General features: G+C 40.2%; 1 protein-coding gene across 3 annotated transcripts in view; it reads right to left on the bottom strand.

The window, feature by feature from the left end:
• CAPS2 (calcyphosine 2) overlaps positions 1 to 21,083 on the bottom strand; it is an 87,932-nt gene that overhangs the window by 12,032 nt on the left and 54,817 nt on the right. For all 3 annotated transcript variants that reach the window (XM_041755323.1, XM_041755322.1, XM_041755324.1), the window contains 8 exons: positions 18,918 to 19,040; positions 15,566 to 15,633; positions 8,266 to 8,340; positions 7,210 to 7,305; positions 7,028 to 7,121; positions 4,042 to 4,160; positions 2,307 to 2,383; positions 591 to 745 (listed from right to left, as the gene is read on the bottom strand). In XM_041755323.1, the coding sequence (XP_041611257.1) occupies positions 591 to 745; positions 2,307 to 2,383; positions 4,042 to 4,160; positions 7,028 to 7,121; positions 7,210 to 7,305; positions 8,266 to 8,340; positions 15,566 to 15,633; positions 18,918 to 19,040 (807 nt within the window). The remainder of the gene's footprint in view (positions 1 to 590; positions 746 to 2,306; positions 2,384 to 4,041; positions 4,161 to 7,027; positions 7,122 to 7,209; positions 7,306 to 8,265; positions 8,341 to 15,565; positions 15,634 to 18,917; positions 19,041 to 21,083) is intronic.

Genomic DNA, 21,083 nt, shown 5'->3' with positions numbered 1-21,083 from the left:
CAACTCAGCTGAGCCACAGCCTCCCCTGGGAATCCTCCTCTTCCCGGTAACCTGGCCTGGTTCTCTATTTAGCACATATGGTGTTTAAATTCTTCCTATCTTTCTTTTCCTTTGATTATAAAGACCTTAAGAGGACAGAGTGTGTCTTCTCAGAGCTTAGAGAAGTGCCTACGTACTAGGTTCTTAGCAGGTGTATGAGGGAGGAATGAATATTGGAATTTTAAAGTTAACAGTACTTGTTGCCTGGAGGCTAACACTGATTATGAGGCATAAAGAGACACATGGGGGCCCCTGGTGGCTCCGTCGGTGAAGCATCCAAATCGAGATCTGGGCTCAGTTCATGATCTCAGGGTTGTGCAATCGAGCCCTGGATGGGGTTCAGGGTCTGGGGTTCAGGGCTCAGCACAGAGTCTGCTTCTGTCTTCCTCTTCGTCTGCCCTGACTCAACTCATGCTCTAAATAAATAAATAAATAAATAAATAAATAAATAAATAAATAAATAATAAAATCCTCCCAAAACCGAGGAGACACATATGAACTACTAAAATCTCAGAAGGAAAGTAAGCAATGTCCTTCATCGCAGTACATACGTCTTCAGACACTTGCAAGTGAAACTCTTGCAGAGCTTGCTTGACAGCTGCCTTGTCCAAAAGTCCAGTTCCTTCCTTGTCCAATTGTTTAAGGTATTTTCCCAATCTGGTCAAAATACGAACACCCCTTTTGAGTAGCTGTTCTTTTAGCACATCTGTTTAGGAAGAAGAGAGAGCGAGAAACCAATTATTCCCATACACAAGGTACCACTTGTCTCTCTTTTTTTTTTTTTTCCACTTTTTGTTTTTTCCACTTGTCTCTTGTAGGAAAATTAAAGCTGATGTGAGTGGTGTAAGGGATGTGAATATGCACCCGGGGGGCATGTAGGACTGGCAAGACTCCGGGAGCCTGGAAGCTTTCAGAAGAGTGTTCAGCATAAATACACTAGAACTATAGCACCACTGTGTGGTCAAAGTGTTATATGGAAAAGTAAGGGATCACTTCCTCAGCATGAAAATAATTTACGTGTCCCAAATAAAATCTTAGTTTTTACTTTCCAGGCTTCCTCTTCATCTAATGACCTCACACCTCGTTCCTCTTTGCCATAATTACAAAATTGATGCCAGGCAAGTCACTCAGAAATAACAAGCTCAAAGTCTCTAAAATAGTTTGGAATCTTCACATCGTAACCTCCATATGAACGACATCAAGGCTCTGGAGTGCTTTCTTCTACTTGCACACTTAAAGTAACGCTTTCTTCTAGGAATTTTTAGTTATATTCTCAAGCTTTTAGCATTCTCTTTGCAGGCCAGTGATCACATTTAATACAGTTTGCACCATCTTTACTTAAGAAAACATAGTTCACTTTACAAAGCAGTTATTAAATTCATAAAGAACAGATATCACGGATTCAACAGTGACAAATCCTGTGCTGCCCAGGACAGAACAGAGAAAATGGTTTCCTGACAATGACATCAGGAATCTCGGGGGAGTTCCATCACCAACCCCAGACAACTTTTAAATCTGTTTCTAGCCTTCTTACTACTCTCGTATCATTTTTAAGTGACAAATAGGATTTATCGAACTTCATAAATTATAGGTTGATTTCTGTGATTACTTGTCTAATGTCTTCTCCTTGACCATGAGAATCACCAAAGGAGCTGTCTATCTGAGCCTAGTATATTCCAGCGGTTACAAGACTGGACCCTACAAACAAAATCTGTAACGTCTTTTCATGTCCGAAGCCTGCACATATCTCATTTATTACTACAACTCTGGAAAGTTAATAAAACTGGTTATCCCCATTTCAGAGATGAAGAAAAAATTGTAAGAGGTTTACACAATATAATATGTCTACCAAATGGCAGAGTCCAAACACCAACCTGGCTCCCAGTCTAGCATTTTTCTTTTATAAGAGGCTGCCATAAATCTCTTTAGGATATCATCTCATGCATAAAACAAGTATTATATTACAAAAATCACTTACATTCATTCATTTCATGGAGAAAACCCATACTATCTAGTGCTTTCTAATACTCTTAAATTCATAATTCATACAATACTAGTTATTCAGTTAAACAAGATCATTAAAATGGAAAAAATCCTAAAAATGTTTTTTCAAATCTACCAACTTTATAAAATATTTTTAAATATATAAATTCCTAAAAAGATAAGCAAATAAGAAATATAAACAAAGTGCCTTTGTTATAAAACTAAAACTATAAAACTATATCATTGCAATTAGAACTACTTGAGACTATAGTCACGATCCATACCTTGAACAGCCTCTAGGACAAGCCTATCATTGGCTTCTTGACTGGTTATATCATCTTCATGTTCCACAGAATCAGTTCTGCAATTGATATGTTCACAGCAGATAAAAATCTATTGTTTTGCGATCTTCAGTACAAAAACTTTACTAAGCTCTTCTCTGTTCCAGATTCAAAGAAACTCTCCGAATTGGAAGAGCGCTTAGAGATTTCTCAAGTCCCAGCTGGCTTGCTGCCATAATCCCCAGAAAGATTAAATATGCTAAATCGAGCTAAAATCCTTAAGCCTTCCTAGAAGTACCTTTAAACATTATATTCATTTGGTAGCTATATCGATGTTCTTTTAAAATAATTAAAACGATAAAATTTAAAAGCATTTCTAATTTTCAAAGTACAAAATGTAAACACATTATTTTAAAAAGCCAAAAAATTGGGACGCCTGGGTGGCTCAGTGGTTGAGCGTCTGCCTTTGGCTCAGGGTGTGATCCCAGGGTCCTGGGATCGAGTCCTGAGTCAGGTTTCCTGCGTGGAGCCTGCTTCTGCCTGTGTCTCTGCTTCTCTCTCTCACTGTCTCTCATGAATAAATAAAATCTTTAAAAATATATATATAAGTAAGTAAGTAAGTAAATAAATAAATAAATAGCAAAAAAAACTGTATTCATTTGAACAATACAGTAAATGACAAAGAAACAGATGTCCTTTAGCTAATTCAGGGGATGTGGCTTCTAATGCACATACAGTATGCCAATTATTGTCATTTTGACATGGATTCAGCACCAAGAAACGCTCGAAAGAGGATAAATCCATGTATATTTTGTTATTTAAAAATATGTATTTTAATATATATTCTATTATCATATATATTTTATATTTTACTTATGTAACTTATACACAAATATGTATATAAAATGTATATTGTTTATGTATAATGCCATGAATGCTATGAATCAAAACTGTTTTTAAATGAATTTGGATTTTTTTAAATCACAGAATATATATATTATATACTCAAATAATATAGATTGTAACTGACATGTTCATACATATATGTGATAACATATAATGTTTTATATAATATGTATTCTGTGATTAAAAAACTCAAATTCATTTAAAAGCACTTTTGATTCACAGCATTATTTCTTCATTATGCATATCATTAATCATGTGAAACTCAAGACATTCTTTAAGTGCTAAAAAAAAGCATTACACTAAAAATGTGGGAAATGTTATAGTACTGTACTGTAGCCTACCTTTTGTCTTTTTTATTTTTTTATTTTTAAAGATTTTATTTATTGGTTCATGAGAGACAAAAAGAGGCAGAGACACATGCAGAGGGAGAAGCAGGGTCCTGCTGGGAACCTGACGCAGGACTTGATCCCAGGACCCTGGGGTCAAGCCCTGAGCCGAAGGCAGATGCTCAACCACTGAGCCCCCAGGCACCCCTACCTTTTAAAATTGACTGCTTGGTAGTATCTGGTAAAATACCAAATTATCTGCTATAACACAGACCAATTAATAAAGTATCTTTAACATAAAATGGGACACTTTTGATCTTTATATAACTATTCCCACACATAATGTGTATTTGAGTACAATACAGCACATAAAGTAGACACATATAGTTATGCTTTGTCTTTCAAAAATATAAACTCTAAAGTCAAAATCCTTTAGGATGGAATATCATCTTAATAAAAAATGGTGTTTTCACTTACTTTCCAAATGATACATGTATTTGACTTACTTGAGAGAATACAGAGCTATCTGATCAATATTAGTGATTCGAAGTATAAGTAATTTGTTTTCCTTTATGCTTTCTGGAAGTCTGGGATGATCAGAACTCAAAAATGTCAAGTTTCCACCCTAAAGAAATTAACAGATAAATTCCTTAAAGCTAGAAAGTATCTAAGAAGTAAAATACAACTAATACTAATTTTAAATAAGTCTGATTATATGTGACATGGTCTACTTTTATACTGATCTTTAAAAAGTGTATTTAGAGAATATTTAGAAACCACACAGGCTTCAGCTAATAATATTAGAAAATAAAGGAAATAATTTCCCAATCTTTCCAACCACTGAGTCACCCAGCTGTCCAGAACTATGTTAGATTTAACAATTGATATCAAGAAATAGGAACTCCAACTGTTTATAAGAGCCAAAGGAAGAAAGGGCAAGTTATTTTAACTGAAATTATGACCTCCCTAAGCTCAGAAATAGAACTATTGATTCACAGAAAGATGTAGTGCACACTGCTGAGCTCTGATGGGTTCCTCATCCTCTCACCTGGTCTTTTGCCAACAAACATCAACTAAATGTGAAACTAACTATAACCTAACTGGAGCAGCAAGGTTTTGAAAAGATTCCTATCAAAAATCCCTAATCCAAACTTAGAAAATTGTTATTATTTTAATTCCTGAGTTGCTCAAATAAATATGGTCCAATATGGACAAACACAAATTTAAACTAGGGGCTTAATTTTCTCTCTTGAAAATAAGGGGATAGATCTCTGTCCTCTCCTTTTTCCTGAAGCATTTACTTTAAAAAAAAAAAAAAAAAAACTTGTAACTACAGGACTTTCTCCGTTCTTTAAAATGTGTATCAGTTCTGTTGAAATGACGGCAGGACTCGATGAGAGCCTGGGCGAAGGAGGAGCGGGGCCCTGCCCAGCTCGTGCGCATCCATAGCAAGATGCTAGGGAGCCTGCAGGTGAGCCTCTCGGCCGCGTCTGTCACACAGGCACCTGTTTCTGGTGTCACCTCAGCAGCCTGCACTGAGGTTTCTTTCCAGGTGTGTCGGGTAAACGTCCTCGGGGGGCGGGGGCACACTGAAGTAAAAGGTGAGTTCCAGAGTGACCCCTGGAAGGCAGACGAGACCAGCCCCCACTTCCACGAAGAAAGGAAAATAAGCCGAATATTTCTGCATAAAGAAACTGAAGATTGTGGCAAGAGCAAGAGATGGAGGACGTCAGAAGGTGGAGGGGAGGACCTAGACTGCGGGAATGTCTAAGGGACATATTTTTAAGAATAAGAATGTCTAATGACAAAGCAGAAGTCGCTCCCCCTGCTGCGGTGTACACTCCTGTCCACATTCCCTTCACAGGTGTGCTGCTCAAAGCTCCCACGTGTGGTCTGCGTGGTTCCCCCTCTGTCCTTCAACCTTTCTCCCTTCATCCCTCCATTCCGCTCCCTCCACTCTTCCTTCCTTTCTCTTTCTCCCGTCTCCCCTCCACCCGTTTCTCTCTGGGAAATCCTAAAAGGGAGCCGAGTTCGCATCGGGCTCAAGCAAAACAGGAGAGGGATGCGAAGAAGGAACCATCAACTGCAGTAGATTCTGGAGCAGGAGTTGAGAGCCGACCCTGACCCTCCTGCCGCAGGCTGTCAATGGGATCTGGGGCTGACCCCAGGACCCCAAGGGGCGGCCGGGCGGCCCGGGCACTTAACCCAGTTGAAGGCGCGAGGGTCTTCCTCACCCAGCTCCCCCCGCGGCAGTCACACCTCCTACTGCCTCTGCCTCCTGGAGACTTGAAAAGTCGTTTCTAGTTAGCTTCGTAGCCCCGGCCACCCAGCCACCCAGCCACCCAGCCACCCGGCCACCTGGCCACCCGCGAGTGGAGGCTGCTCTAACCATCTTCCCGCTTAACAGAATTAAGTCCAATCTGGTTCCTTCCACTAGCCATCGAGGCCTCCCCATACTGTAACCAGAGAGATCTTCCTTCTAAATCCCAAACCCGATGTCAGTCCCCCTCAGTCCACCCACCTCTCATCTCTCAGTGACTCCCCAATACATTTTAGAGAATTTTTTGACATAAGGCTCCTCTAAATAAGCTCCGACTCGTCTCTTGCCAACTCCTACCTTCAGCTAAACCAAGCGCCTCCCAGGCCTCCGCATAAGCCACGCTCTTTCACGTCCTTGCTCCTTGCACCAGCTGTCTCCGCCTCTGGAAGCCCGTCCTACCCTCTCCTGTCCACCTATCCCACCCCAGCTAACCCCCTTTCTAGATCAGTATGGACGGCACTCTCCCTAGGAAGTGTTCTCCGACCCAACAAGACTGACTTGTTGCCCCTCCTATCCAGCTGTATTGCCCATAGGCTCCACAAAAGTAGGGAACTGACTTGACCTACTCCCTGTTCTGTCTCCAGAGCTTGGACTGAGACTGTATGTTCATTATGTGGGTGGTCACCGTGGACACTGCTAAGGTTTACTCTTGAGATAATGTGGACATAATTCAAAATTGACGAGTGCAATACAAACTGTAATATTACCTATGACCGACCCATTCTAGGGAACCTCTGCCACACACCGTAAGGTAGGGTCATGTGAGGTAGGGAACCACAGGTGGAGAAGCCGACTACCAGGCCTGACAGCTGCAGAGGCCCCGCATCCCTCCGTGCAGAGAACAGGCACCTTCAGGAGGCTAGCCTGCATCACAGGACCGTTACCCCTGGGGCCACTGACATAGCCCCTTAACACTGGCACAGCCTTGTAGGGCCTTTGGGAGTACCAAGGGACACGCTCTCCCAAGCTTATACCATAGCTTCGTGAGGGAAGCTCACTCGCACCTGCACCCGAGAGGAGGGACCTCCTGGGGAAAGATCAGTCACCGGCCCCTGCTCTACAAGGAGGGAGAATAAATAGAAAACTCAGAAACCCTGGTCCTGCTCCCCAGCAGGATCCTACCCAATTCAGCCACTGGCATTAACACGTCTGCACACACACACCCCACTTACGACATAAAAATCACCGAGTTGGTACTGCTTCCCTTTTCTTCGTCCATACTGATGACTATAAATGTTTTTTTGAATAAAAGGAAGCACGTTTGTCCTAGAAGGTAAATGATAAAAATGTGAAGTCATTCAGCTTCCCTTAGAAGTGATCATCTTGCCAACTGCAACAACGCTTTACCACATACCTGTTTTTCCCAAATTGCCGATACTCATAAATTGTTAGGGACTGGTCATGAATGAAAAAGAATCCAATCAGCTCTCTGCAAGCATCATGTCCATTTCTAGAAAGGTAGAAGGATGTTAAAAATTCTCCCACAGAAAAAAAAAAAAGATTCTCACACAGGATAATTTTCAAATTAAATAATAAGCCAGAATTGTGTTATGTCAAAAAGTGGGCCTACATGTCTTGAATGTGCAGCAGCGAGCAAGGCCTATGGGAAGTTACAGGAAACGCGGCACGGCTTGCTGAAGTGTCAGTTTAAGGAAGATTTGGGTGGAGAAAAAGGCTTTATCTTATGCTGATATGATATAGATATATTATAATGTAGATTACTGTTATGACAGAGTTTTAAGATAAAATGGAAGATCTTTAAAAATGCTGACCTTGTAAGAAGTCACTCAAGGATAGACACTTACCAACTTTGCTACAGAAAGTTTAAAATCGCTGAAGAGACTTGATAATTTTTACAAACATACTTCACCTCTAATATACACAAAGAATATCAGCATGGTGTATGATCAGAAGTTTGTAAGAGATAGTTTCCCACTGACCGACATCTATCAATAATCTACTATTAATTTAAGCCATTGCAAGAAAATCAAAGATAGCCGTTTACATAAAGGTTAATTTTTAAATGCTTTACCATCTTCTAGTAATAGTATATATCTTTAAAAAATTCACTTCTAAAAAATAAATAAATAAATAAATAAAAATAAAAAATAAAAAAATGAAAATTCACTTCTAAGTTTCTTTCGAAAGCCATTTTAAAATTACTTTTTTAAATAACTTCTAATTAAAATGTCTTTTGAAAAAAAATAAAATAAAATGTCTTATTGATAGGCTCATAGTCTCCATCATTTTTGTAATGTATTAATACATACTACCTTAAAATGTTCATTCTAAATTTACCACTTGGCACTTATATGGGACAAACTTAAATAATCTCATTATTGTTATCTCTATTTGAAGAGATTATTGTTTTATGACCATAGGATTAAAAGTTTAATAAAATCACAATTACCTTGATATGATCCTACCATCAAACTGTACTTTATGAGAAAGCATATTTTCAGTTAATGTGGAATGGGTTCTTATCCTGTTAAGAAATACATTTGTCAGTAATTATTTTAAAGTCTCCAATACTTGATGTAAATGATAAAGTACAAAAAAAATTATGTTGATATTTCGAAATGCACAGAACGAAGATGTCATAGACCTCTCTTGTTTTTTACTTGAGGGGATGAGCACTGGGTGTTATTCTGTATGTTGGCAAATTGAACACCAATAAAAAAAAGTTTATTATTAAAAAAAAAAAAAGAAAGTGCTAACTGAAGCGGACTCAGAGAAAATAGCCCTGAGATATAGTGCATAATACATGCATGACTTCTGTGTTACGACGTACGTACCAAAGTGCTATATTCTAACTGGTCCTGCTACAGGGTTCGCTGGCTGCCATTTCTAACCCTGTTCTCCTTCGCCTTTCTCCAACCATCTAATTTGCTTTTCTAGCAGTAGAGGTGACGAAGGGACAAAGTTCTGTCAATGGTCTTCCAGAAAAGACTTTCTCTCGTCCTAATAAGAGACGGACACGAGAACAGTTCCTGCCTGTGGACGTGACAGGAATATGATGCTAGGAGCCCCTGTCGCCATCAGGCAACCAAGTCAGAAAGGCCAGTAAGATCTTGAGGAAGCCAGCCCAGAGCTGTGTCGTCACTGAGCCACTGAACTAAAACCAACTGTCGCTTCCAGGCAGCTGGTTTTATAGGAAAATGAATCATGACTTGTTTAAGTCACTATCAGTCAGGTTTTTCTTACCAAAATAACAGAATAGTGGAAGACGTGCTAGATGGAGCTCCAGCCTTGGAATAGGTCTGGTGGCAGGACCTCAGATCTGCTGTTTGATGTTTATGGCCTTCAGATGGCACTAAATGATCTCACAAAGATTGACGGTCCTGAAATTCTGTTTAATAATATGAAGCAAAACCCAAATGTCCACACATTAGCACCCTACTACTACTAGTCTCCTTTATAATAAGAAATCTGAAGATTTGGTAACGTATCTTTACGTTCCTTTCTAAATAACTATATGGCACTCAAATAAAACTACTGCAGGTCTAATGAAACTGCAATAATGTAAATAGTAAGTAAGTGTATGGGTCACTGGGATCTTGAAAAGTAAAACCTCTATAAAGTCTAGGTCTCTGAAAAATAAGCAGCATGTAGACAGGAAGAGTCTGTGGTCCAAAGGAGCTGGTGAACACAGGGTGGAGCCCTGAAAGACTGGTCTTCTCACTTCAGTTTAATCCATTAATATCAATGTGTCTATTGAATGCTCACTACCTGCCTGAGAAAATTCTAAATGCCAAGAAAACAATAGCAATAATAACAGCTACTATTTATTAAGAACTCCCTGGACACCAGTCGTTATTAAAATAACTTAAATGCACACTGGTTCATTCAATGCTTGCAATAACTCTATGAAGTAAGTACTATTATCCCTTCTTACAAATAAATTTTCATTATGTAATTAGTGCATGACAGCCCAACCTTGCTTATCATAACTGCTAGGTTATATTGCTTCTCAAAGGTGAATAGAATTCAATTTAACAGCGATAGGCTGAAGTCTAAAGTCTACAGTCTCCTTGAAAAGATAAAAGACATAAATAGGACATTTATATTATAAATGGAAAGTTCTGTGTTAAGGTGTTAGGTATCCAGTAAGTAGTAACAACCACTTCTCTCCATCCAAGGTCTTAACCAACATGGGAATAAGAAACAGGCAGATGAGACCAAAATATGAATTTTATTAGTGACAAAGCTATTGGAAGCCATGGCTTAGGAATGAAGTGACCCTAGGATTACACAGACTAACCCACTCATTCCCATTGGAAGGGACTCTGTGAAACCGTGCATGCAGCAGCTTCTGCAGCCAGCGGGCTCCCAAGGAAAGAGGAGAGGAGGGCTGTGCTGTTCCTGCTTCCGACTCTGTGAAGCAAAATCCTCTTCTCCCTCTCCAGGAAGAATGAATAAGGGGGGTAAAATCCATAAGTTCAATAAATCTAATTAATACCCCCTTAGGGTTTTTCATTAAACTAGGGTAGCTAAATCTAAAATTTATATTGAAGAGGAAACAGCATGGTATATCAAGATAATATTGAAGATAATAAAGCTACAGGTATTTAATATAAAGCAATAGCAATTAAGACAGGATAGTATTGGTGGTGGGATACAGAACGAGGAGACAAGACTGAAGGAAAAGCCTAGAAACCAGCTATACATTTATAACAATTTGATATATTATGATGTAAGTGCATTACAAGTCGGAGGGACAATGAGTCTGCGGGAGGCAGAGATTTTGTAAAGATACACGGGGCACTAACAATAAATGGAAAGACTGGAGAACAGGTCTGCATCAAAATTAGGAACTCCTATTCAGCAAAAGACATGATCAAGAGAATGAAAAGGTAACCACAGAGTGGGAGAAGACATGGAGAGCAAACATAACTGAAAGAGTATAAGTAAGTCCCGCAAGTCAACATGGGAACGATAACCCAACCCACCTGCCGGGAAATTTCGGATAGGAGGATGTCTATTTCCCATAAGAGGGTACCGGTGTGGATTTGTAAGAAGAGCGAAGATGAAAAACCCGGGCCGAACGGAGCGCCGGCAGAGATGCTATCAACTAGCATGTCTTTGTGCTCCTGGCGGGAGTGCTGACTGCAACAGCCCTCTCAAAAACTGCAGGGTGGGATTTTTTGAAGTTGAACACACGCGTACTCGATGGGCCAGACAGTCCGTGTCTACGCTGAGCAGGAGGGACATCCTCGAGACCTCGACATCCACGAGACCGGGTGCCACGGGTTACCGAATCACCCATCGTCACAGCACAGGCCCGTGAGCATCGGTGGACACACTGCGTGCTCGCACAATCCGCACGTGGCCATGCAATGCCCTACAGGCGGGTGGGAAACAACTGCACATGACGTCGCGGATACACTGACAACCGTGTTGAGTAAAAGCAGCCGGTCACAGAGTCCAAATGAGGTGATTTCGGTAAGTTCATCAGGAGGCAGCCGACGTCCCTGGCACCAGGACAGGGGCTGCCCTGCAACGCACCTGCACAGTCGTGGGGGTGCAGGTGGGGAGATTCTGGGGTCCTAGCAACGCTCTGTTTCTTGATCCAGGAACTCGGTGCATGAGTATCGTTCAGTTTGTGGAAATTCCTATGCTGTGTACACTTAAAATGTGTACACTTCGTGGATGTATATGTATTTTATTTCAATAAAAGCTTACTTAAAAAAAAAGAGAGAGAAGCTTAGACGTGTCAGCGAAATGACCCTCCAGAGTGTTTCATAGCCTCCGCCTCTGAACACGCCAACCCGTTGGGATGCCATGACATGGGGGGCACCCGGCACGTGGGAGTCGGGGCCTTGAGGTGAGGGAGGGGCGGGCTCACCCAGCTGCAGTCAACAGCCACACGCGTCTCTACGGGAAGGCAGAGGGGTATGTGGGCACAGAGAGTGTCGGGGTGATAACATACCCGCTGCTGATTTTGCACATGGAGGAAGGGGCCAGAGCCAAGGAATAAAGGCCTCCAGAGGCTGAAAGGGGTGAGGAAGTGGAGCCTCCCCAGAAGCCTCCAGAAGGAATGTCGGTGGGATCTCAGGCTTCTGACCTCCAGACCGTAAGAGAATAAACCTGCGTTGTTGTCTGTGCTCATTTGTTGCAGCAACCACAGGAAATTAATACCCGGTAACTCTGAATACTTAAAGGTATGGAAACAGAGTCTTCCAGAAAATAAGAATAAGCCAAAAAGGTAACAGTTCTAAGAACTTTCAGACCTTTACGCAGTCTGAAAACATGAAAGAACTGATGTGGGAACTGGTGGATTTTCTTAGTCTCCTAAGGCTGAGGCTATCCGCCAACTGCCAGCGAAGTTTTGAGAGATTTAAGTGGACAGCGCCTGAAAACTGTGAGAAGCCCAAAGATTCTATAAATTGCAAAGTAAAAGGCAAAATAATAAGAAGGACTTGTAAGCAATACTAATTTTGAAAGTACTATATTGGCGAGATGTCTCAGTTACTCTATTTTCACATATATATTCTCCTAGGTTGTAACTGTTATTCCTAAATTACTAATAAAAAAAAAACCTGGAGGGCAAAGTCTACTCCTCTATCTTAAAATGGTGGAACTGGGATTTGAACTCTGAAAATTCCACTTCTCTTTAAATAGAAAAAAGGAAAAACTAGCCAAAAATATCTTTTCAGTTGGACACAAGATACATTTTTAAAAATTCATTGCTAACATACTATATCTTAATTTGATTAAGTAAAATTTTCTTACTTAGTTTCATGCAGTGTTCTTTTCCTAAATCGAAGAGGTGCTATCCTGGAATCTGGAAAGACACGAGCACCGTCTTCCCTCGCAGTGGTTAGGTTTTGTTCCGGATCACTGATTACAGCCCTATGCAGGAAAATACAAAGTCTGACAACCCAGTATAATAATCAATGTACTACTCTAGCGCTCACATATTCACAGGCACCCCATCTACAAATGCAAAGTTACACTAGGGTCAGAATTATATATTTTCCAGATACCAAATGAATGAATTTAATAAAAGATACCAGCCATAAAAAGGTGGATATTCCTATCTCTTTCTCCACAGGTGTTATCTAAATAGAAACTGAAATTTTAGAGAGAACTCTGAGCTCCATGTCTTATTATTCTTTAAACAAACAGACACTGAGCTGGTGACTTCTGAGTAAAAAACATAAAGCAAAATAATTAAATGACCATATGGATTTCTGGGGGGAAAGTATCCCAAGCAGAGGAGAAAATAAATGCAAAATATCTAACACAGGAGAGAACCTGGTATGTCTCAGGCTTAATGGCTAAAGCAGAAAAGACGAGAAGGTGAGAAGTAGGAAAAGCGGTCCAGGGTGGGGGTGGGCAGGTCATGAGGGCTGGGGTGAACTATATCGCTGGCCACAGTTTTTTAAGACTCCTGATTCACATCCTCACCCTGGCCTCATTGTAGGTGTCCTGTACTAATGTCTCACCCTTCAGCCTTGAGTTCAGCCATTTGACTTACTTTGGCCAATTATATACAGCTGGATGGCTCTGATGTCGATTAAACTAACTCGTGTAAGGATGGCTCGGCTGGGGATCTGCTCATCCAGCATAATCTTGGCTAGGTGGCCCAGCTGCATTTTCAGAGTCATGCTCTTCTTGAGATCAGTGGGTTGGCCAAGCTGTGTTCTTCTCACAAATATGGCAAAAGCTCAAAAAGGCAAGTGGAAACACACACGGCTTCTTAAGGCCTAAGCTAAGAACTGAGACCACTGCTTTTGGCCAAAGTGGGTAACAAGGCAAGAGCCACTTGGCCGAGCCTAGCCTGCACAGCTGGTCTGAAGATGCACAAGCCCTAATTAATTACTGTCGCTTTACGCTACTAGGATTTGTGGTGAGATGTAACCCACACGTAGATTGTACCCTGAGATGGGAAATCACTGGAGGGTCTGGTCTGGCTGACTGGCTCATAAACTTATTCGGGTTGCTGGGTTAATAGCAGACTAACAAGGGGCAAACGCAAACACAAGTCCTGGTAGAAAGTGACTGAAATAATCCAGGAGAAGGAAGATTATACTGTCAACAGGGGTGATGGCAGCAGAAGGGGTAAATTTATTTTGTTGGTAGAACTCAGAGGCTTTGCTGATAAACTAATATAGGATCTGAGAAAAAGAGAGGCATCAAAAGCAGCACCAAGATTGTAGATCTAAATAACCTAAAGAATGAAGAAAAATTACAGAGGACTTGGTCATGGGGAAGGAGGAAAGAACGCCCAGGAACCCGGAGCAGCAAAGGCTATACTGGAACCTTCGATTAGGGAAGCATCAGCGTATAAGTAGCTTTTAAAGGCATGACACCGGATGAGATCACTCGGGAAGTCAGTGTAGAAAAGCCTACGAATGGAGCCCAGGGAGCTCCCGGGTATAAGGACGGGGTTGACAGAAAGGAAGCAGGGAAGAGACTGAGGGACAGGAGGGAAGAGGAAACCCAGCTACGTGTTGTGTGTAAGGAACCAAACGGGAGAGAGAAAAGTATTTTGGAGAGGAGAGTTTTCAACGGAGACAGAGGTCGCTGACAAGAAATGAGAAGTCACCATTAGGCAAGGAACGCAGATGTCACCAGTCATCTTACGAGGACACGATACGGTGGACGGTGTGCGTGAAAACATCATCAAAGTGAGTTCAAGACATAGCAGAAGGAAGAACCAGGAGTATAATTAATTAATTATTAATAATTAATTATTTCAAGACAGTTACTGGAAAACACGCATGTAGAACACCCTTTTCTCTGCCACCTAAACAAACCATCATTCTTTTCTTCTTTTCTTCTTTTCTTTTCTTTTCTTTTCTTTTCTTTCCTTTTCTTTTCTTTTCTTTTCTTTCCCATCATTCTTTTCAAAGGTAACCATACGCCTTGCATCTTCCTGGAAGATGCCTAGACTACTCCAGCCTTTTCTGAAATCTTATGATATTTCCATATCATCATGAATGTTTAGCACAGCAGATACTTAAGCTTTACACACTTTTCTAAGAGTCATGAAACTTTAGATTGAGTTTTAAATTAACAGGCCCACAGTTCCCAAACTGTGCACCAAGGCACCCCAGGGTGCCACAGGGAATCCATAGGGAGGATGTGGGATATTTTTAGGGGCTTTTTTTTTTGGATATTTTTAATTTGTGAGGGAAATGCAATGATACTCGATATTTGTTGGCAACTACATGAACTACTAGCTCAAGGTAGTTCACAGTTTCAACAGGGTATTATGCTACACTCTTTCACTCTCTCACTCTTTCACTTTTTCACCAACCTTTACAGAGCTGGGTTTTCTACAGTCACCATGATAACTAGCAAGTGCCATGTGGAATTGGAAGTGAAAGTGATGGCATCCCAAAGAGGTCTAAGGTTTGCGAGATTGTGCTAAGCAACTGTGGCTATTTAAGAATGAAATACAAATATCTTTTGTTTAATTTATGTGCATTATTTTTTTTGAAACAGCCATTAAGTTGTCATGAAATAGATACTTCTTTATTTGTATATAATTGTTACTTAGACAAAAGTACTTGACAAACAGAACTGTTGAGGATTTCTACTGGCCTAGAAATGCTGTAGGAAACGTCACTATAACACTGTGAGGGCAGTGAACAGAGAACATTTGGGAGCTTCTGAGTTGGCCACTTGTTGATTGACTGAAAAAAAAAATTGATGAAAACTTTCTGAATGGATTTCTGCTTCTCATTATTACTAACTCTCACCTAGATAAGTGGTCTGTTATCACTTGCTCGGCAACAGTCTGTTTCTTCCTCTCTGCAGCCACAATTTCCTGAGAAGAATCGAAAATTTTTAAAATTTCATTATCCATAAAACAGAACGACCCTAGAGTTAACACAAGAACCCTAACTAGATTTAACTAGATGTCATTTTTTTTAGATTTAACTAGATGTTAAATTTCCAACTTTCTGCTTAAATATGGATTACTATATCCATCATTAATAAAAACAAATTCCAATTACTTAATCTGAACAAAAGTAATACACTTACATTTCGGTAGAAATCATCAGAGAGTTCCATACCTGCCCCTGAATTTCACGGAGCCAGAATGAAGGAGGAGGAGGCTACGATGCCCCTCTCCTTGACAGACGCCCCGTAAAAGGCACTTTAACCTGCTCCGAGAAGAATACCAACGTTGACACATTCAGAGTTTGTTCTAAAACTATTCATAGTAGATGAAGCTAAAACGGAACTGGAGTCATTCAATCCTTTATCAAAAATCTAAGAATAAAAATCTTCCAAATGCCTCCCATCATTAAAAGAATAACAATTTCTCTGCATATAATCCATTAACACTTGATCAACTTATCTCAATTACTGGTTTGATTAAACTACCTTCCCACTAGTTTTTGCTTTTCTAACTCATTTGAGAACAGTTTTACTACATTTTAGGTTATATCAAATTGAAAGATTAGCAATCATTCAGTTCTAATTAGATTATAATGTAACTATATTTACTAAAATGTTTCTTTTGAAGAGTAAATAAAAGATGTTCAAAAATTTAGGAGTCACAATAAAGCCTGTTGTACTTCTACACTGTAAATTACTGTCATTTCCATAGATCAACCCGGGAAATGAAATCAACTACAATAATATAGCTTACGATTGAGGCTCAGTGGCATTAGGGAGAGTGTTCTATTCAAAATGAGCACAAAATTCAAATAAGAATGACTAAAGTTATGTCATAGAAACTCCTGAGAAACTTGAAAATTTGGGTGCAATTACTTAAATGTTAGTCTATAATTGAATTTGGTCTTTTTTTTTAGTTTCATAGAAATTAAGGTACAGTTTACAGCCAAATATGCCCCATATAAAGTTCACGTCATTTAACATTTGACTGCATCTGGTGTCCCCTCGGTTCATGACACTTTATAACTTTATAATGACTTTTATTTAGTAATAGATTTAAAATGGCAATTAAAAAGTTAGAAAGTGTATAGTAACTACAGGCACAGAAAAGTGTGTTTTATGTCTAAGGGTGATGAAGGTGAACACTGACTAAAATATGAAATTATTTACAGAAAAGGTCAACCGGAACATAGGTGTAAAACCCAGCGGCAAGCGAAAGAGGGGAGATTAACGAATAGGGAGCCCGTGCAGAAAGCCCACCTTGGGAGTTGACATTTATGGTGGCTTTTTGCAGGAAAGGTTGGAACCACCCCCAGGCACACTGATTTTGAGGTCTGTGTAAACATAAAGCAGATTAGAAGCAGAAGTCACTCTGATGCAAAGGATCTAATAATGTTGAAAAGTGAGAAGCAAACTAGAAGAGATGGATACAAAAACCACAGGTTCACCACTTCTGGTATTCGATTAAGTAGCTAAAAATTAAAAAGTTTCTACCTAGATTTTGAAAATAAACCAGTACCAATTTCAAATGCATCCACACAAACATATCCTTGGGGGGAAAAACTGATAAATGCGTGCCACCACAATAAAGTAAAATACTCGATGCTGAACTTGCTGAATGAAAGCAGCTGTAAGTAAAAAAAAACAACAACAAAAAAAAACAAAAACGCTAACACCTGGATGGCTTTGGGTGACACCAAGAACAACACCCAGCGGGCCTTACGCGTCAGTAGCACCCATTTCAAGTACAACTTCAGGAACATATCAAAGTAAGCCTGGTCTGGGATACTATCGTGCCTTGTCAAGTAGCTTTTTAAATTTTAGGATAATCCTGGCAATATTCCTTATTCTATCAAACATAAATATCTAAATAGTAGGCATAGAAGATGATGTTCATGTTGTTTTATTTAGTACAAAAACTACAACAAACTAGCAGCTTGAAACGCCCAGAGAACATCCGGCCGTGGTCCGGACACTGATTGCATATTGCTGCCAACTGAGAACATATTAATTCTGGGTGACTGTAATCCAAATAAAATATATATATCGACTTTCCTCTCAGTGATAACGATTATATAACTGCCTAAAACCATATCTAAACCAGAGCTCTCCCAACTTTTGAACCACCACACACTGATATTTCATGAATCCGTTACAAGGACGTCTAGGGGATTAGTCACCTGGGGGTGTCTGGGGTGGCCAGTGGACTCCGACCTAAAACAGCTTGGTCTGATCACCCCAGGACACTATAAAAATGTAATTATCTATTTGCACCAGACCTGGCCTAAGCCATACTCATCCAACAATCTAATTGATTTTGGGTTTTTGTTGTTTTTTTTTTTTTATTTATGATAGTCACACACACACAGAGAGAGAGAGAGAGAGGCAGAGACATAATTGATTTTGTAAAAGACACCATTTAAAGTTAAAATTGAGAGTCTACAGTTTTGCTTCCCTTTTCCTAAAAATAAAATTATTCTTGCCCTTTTCCTTAACTTGCTGGAATTTCTCTAGTCTTATTAGCTTATCACTTCTAAAAAACAACTAGGTCAAGGGCATCTGGGTGGCTCAGTCAGTTAAGCATCTGCCTTCGGTCATGATCGAGTCCTGGGATCGAGTCCTGTGTCGGGCCTCCTGCTCAGCAGGGAGTCTGCTTCTCCCTCTGCCCTTTCCTCCTGCTCATGATCTCTCTCTCAAATCAATAAAATCTTAAAAAAAAAATTAGGTTACTTTGGGGGTAGGGGGTGATGTCAAATAAACCCACTGACAAAAATAGCAACCGATTAACATTTTTTTAAAAATTTTTTATTTATTTATGATAGTCACAGAGAGAGAGAGAGAGGCAGAGACACAGGCAGAGGGAGAAGCAGGCTCCATGCACCGGGAGCCTGATGTGGGATTCGATCCCGGGTCTCCAGGATCGCGCCCTGGGCCAAAGGCAGGCGCCAAACCGCTGCGCCACCCAGGGATCCCCAATTAACATTTTTAATAGTATAAACTAAATTTTTACAAACTCTCAAAGATTCAAGACCGTTTCTCCACGGTAAATACACCAAACCTCAACCATTTGTAAAAACGAGAACTCAATTTACACATTTGTGAACATCCACCGCAGTCCTAATTCAATTGTTGCAATTATTTACTTAATTTTAAGGCTGCAAAATCTTGGGAGGGCAAATTACCCGAATGGCTCAACAAGTAACTTACAGCATCAGATCTTCTCGTGCTCCTTTGTGCATTATAAGGGATTTCTGCATAACCCTGCTGCAAGAGGGCTTTCCTATCCAGAGTTGTGAGAGTATCTATGATGGCTTCTTCACCTTGCACACACTGTAAGCGAAAGCAATAAATGAGCTCACGACAGTTTACACTTAGTTCACATACTTAGCATACTCGTTTTTAACAAAATAGTGTGTTAAATACCCTCTGAACATGTCGATAGTCACTGTGTAGCGATGACAGTATGGACGGACGATCAGAATGCCTATTTGAACACAGGTCTCCATCTTTTAGCTAGAGGACCTCTTGTGCCTCAGTTTACTCATAGTAATGGAATTAAAATGGGAATTAACAGTAACTACTTCACACACGCGAAGATGAAATGTCCAGCACTTATAAGAGTATCTGACATAAGGTAAGCATCAGATAAAAGGTAGCAAGTACCATGACCATTACCTTCCACTTGAGTCTTTGTAGTTAACAAAAAGGGGGATTTCCTTTGTAAAATGAAGTACTAAGAGGTGGGAAGTACTAAGAGGTGGGATTCAGAAGTACTAAGAGGTGGGATGTACCCCTTGACGTAAGGATCCTCTGGGATCCTAAGGATAAACGCTGAATTTTTCTCTATGAGATGTACTTATATTCCCCTAACAACAACAACAACAAACAACGTCCCGGTAGGATAGCAGCTGCCAAAACATCATAGATTTCAAGCTTTTCCTCCAGGGTTTGTTCTTACCTTTCTTGAAAGGTCACACTCCATATTCATACCCTACTCTCTCCGACCCTTGACTGCTACAGGAAATCCTATTATACATTTGCTGTCTGAATTGTTGCCTGCCTCTCCTGCTGCAAGCTCCATGAGGGCTGGAACTTTGTCTGCCATTTTTTCTTGCAGTGTCCCTGATGCCAGAACAGGACCACACATAGTGAGCATTTCATAAATCCTTATTCAACAAATGAATAACGTGTCTTGCAAAAAGTATTAACTACTGGGAAATCAATTTACGAAGATACGTCATAAGTTTATTCATTTACGTACTAATATATTTGTTTTTCTTGCATAGTGACTCATTTTAGGAGACATCAAAAAGATGTTTAACATTATATAAGGTAAATTAGGCAGATTAAATTAATAGATATGTTTAAGTAGAAGCAAAGTTCTGAACTATGTTCAGGTTGGAAGAAATTTTCAAAAGAATTTTATTTTGTTTCAGTTTGTGTTTATCCTAAATAGTGACATTTCCACTTGATATGTCAAATTTAACCTCCCCAAACCAGACTTCCTGATGGTCCTCCCCACCCTTCCAATTGCTCCGGTCCAACACCTTGGGTCATCCTTCATCGTCCCTTTCTCCTAAGCCTACAATCAATCCATCAGCAGATACTCTCAAATACTCAGAATCTATCCAGAATCTGGCTTCTAATCATGACCACTTCTTATCCAAGTGGGCAGCCTGGGTCCATGCCTCCGTCCTCATCTCTTGTTGGGATTATTGTGACAGCCTCCTCAGACATTTTCGCTTCCAGCTTCACTCTATTCTCAGTAAAACCTGCCCTCAAAGCAGAAAAATGGCTTTCAGCCTCAGAGTGAAAGGCCAAACCCTGGGTAGTGCACAGGGCTCACAGATCTGCCTCCCAGCCCTCCCTTGCCCTTCGCCCTCCGACCACACCATCTTCCCTGATATTTCTTAAAACACTCCACGCCACCTGCTACTTCATGACACGTGAGAGTATATCCTGGGTGGCTTGCGTGTCACCCTTGTCAGATGCCTGCTGAAATGCTACCTTATGGGAAAGATCTTTCCTGGTGGTCCTGCATGAATAGTGACCCCAACCTTGAGCCCTGGTCTTCCCAGTGCCCTTCCATCCACAGCATTAATCACCTAGTGTCAGACTAGATGGGGTGACTGATTGAGTCATTCATTCATTCATTCATTCATTCATTCATTCATTTTTTTTCTTGCTAAATCCTTCCATTATGATATGCACTCTGTAAGGGCAAAAATATTTGTCTGTTTTATTCACTGACTTAGTGTTTTCTGCAAAATTGAAGTTTAATGACTTTCAGGCTTCATTTAAATATGTTCCACCATTTAAAATATAAGTTTACATTTTAGGTAATGATTTGACACCAAGAGATTCATCAACATT

The sequence above is a fragment of the Vulpes lagopus genome, chromosome 5 (genome assembly GCF_018345385.1).
Source record: "Vulpes lagopus strain Blue_001 chromosome 5, ASM1834538v1, whole genome shotgun sequence".
In the NCBI taxonomy this organism is placed as follows: domain Eukaryota; kingdom Metazoa; phylum Chordata; class Mammalia; order Carnivora; family Canidae; genus Vulpes; species Vulpes lagopus.
The sequence above is the reverse complement of the archived record's forward strand: the minus strand, read 5'-3'. Positions and strand labels throughout refer to the sequence as shown.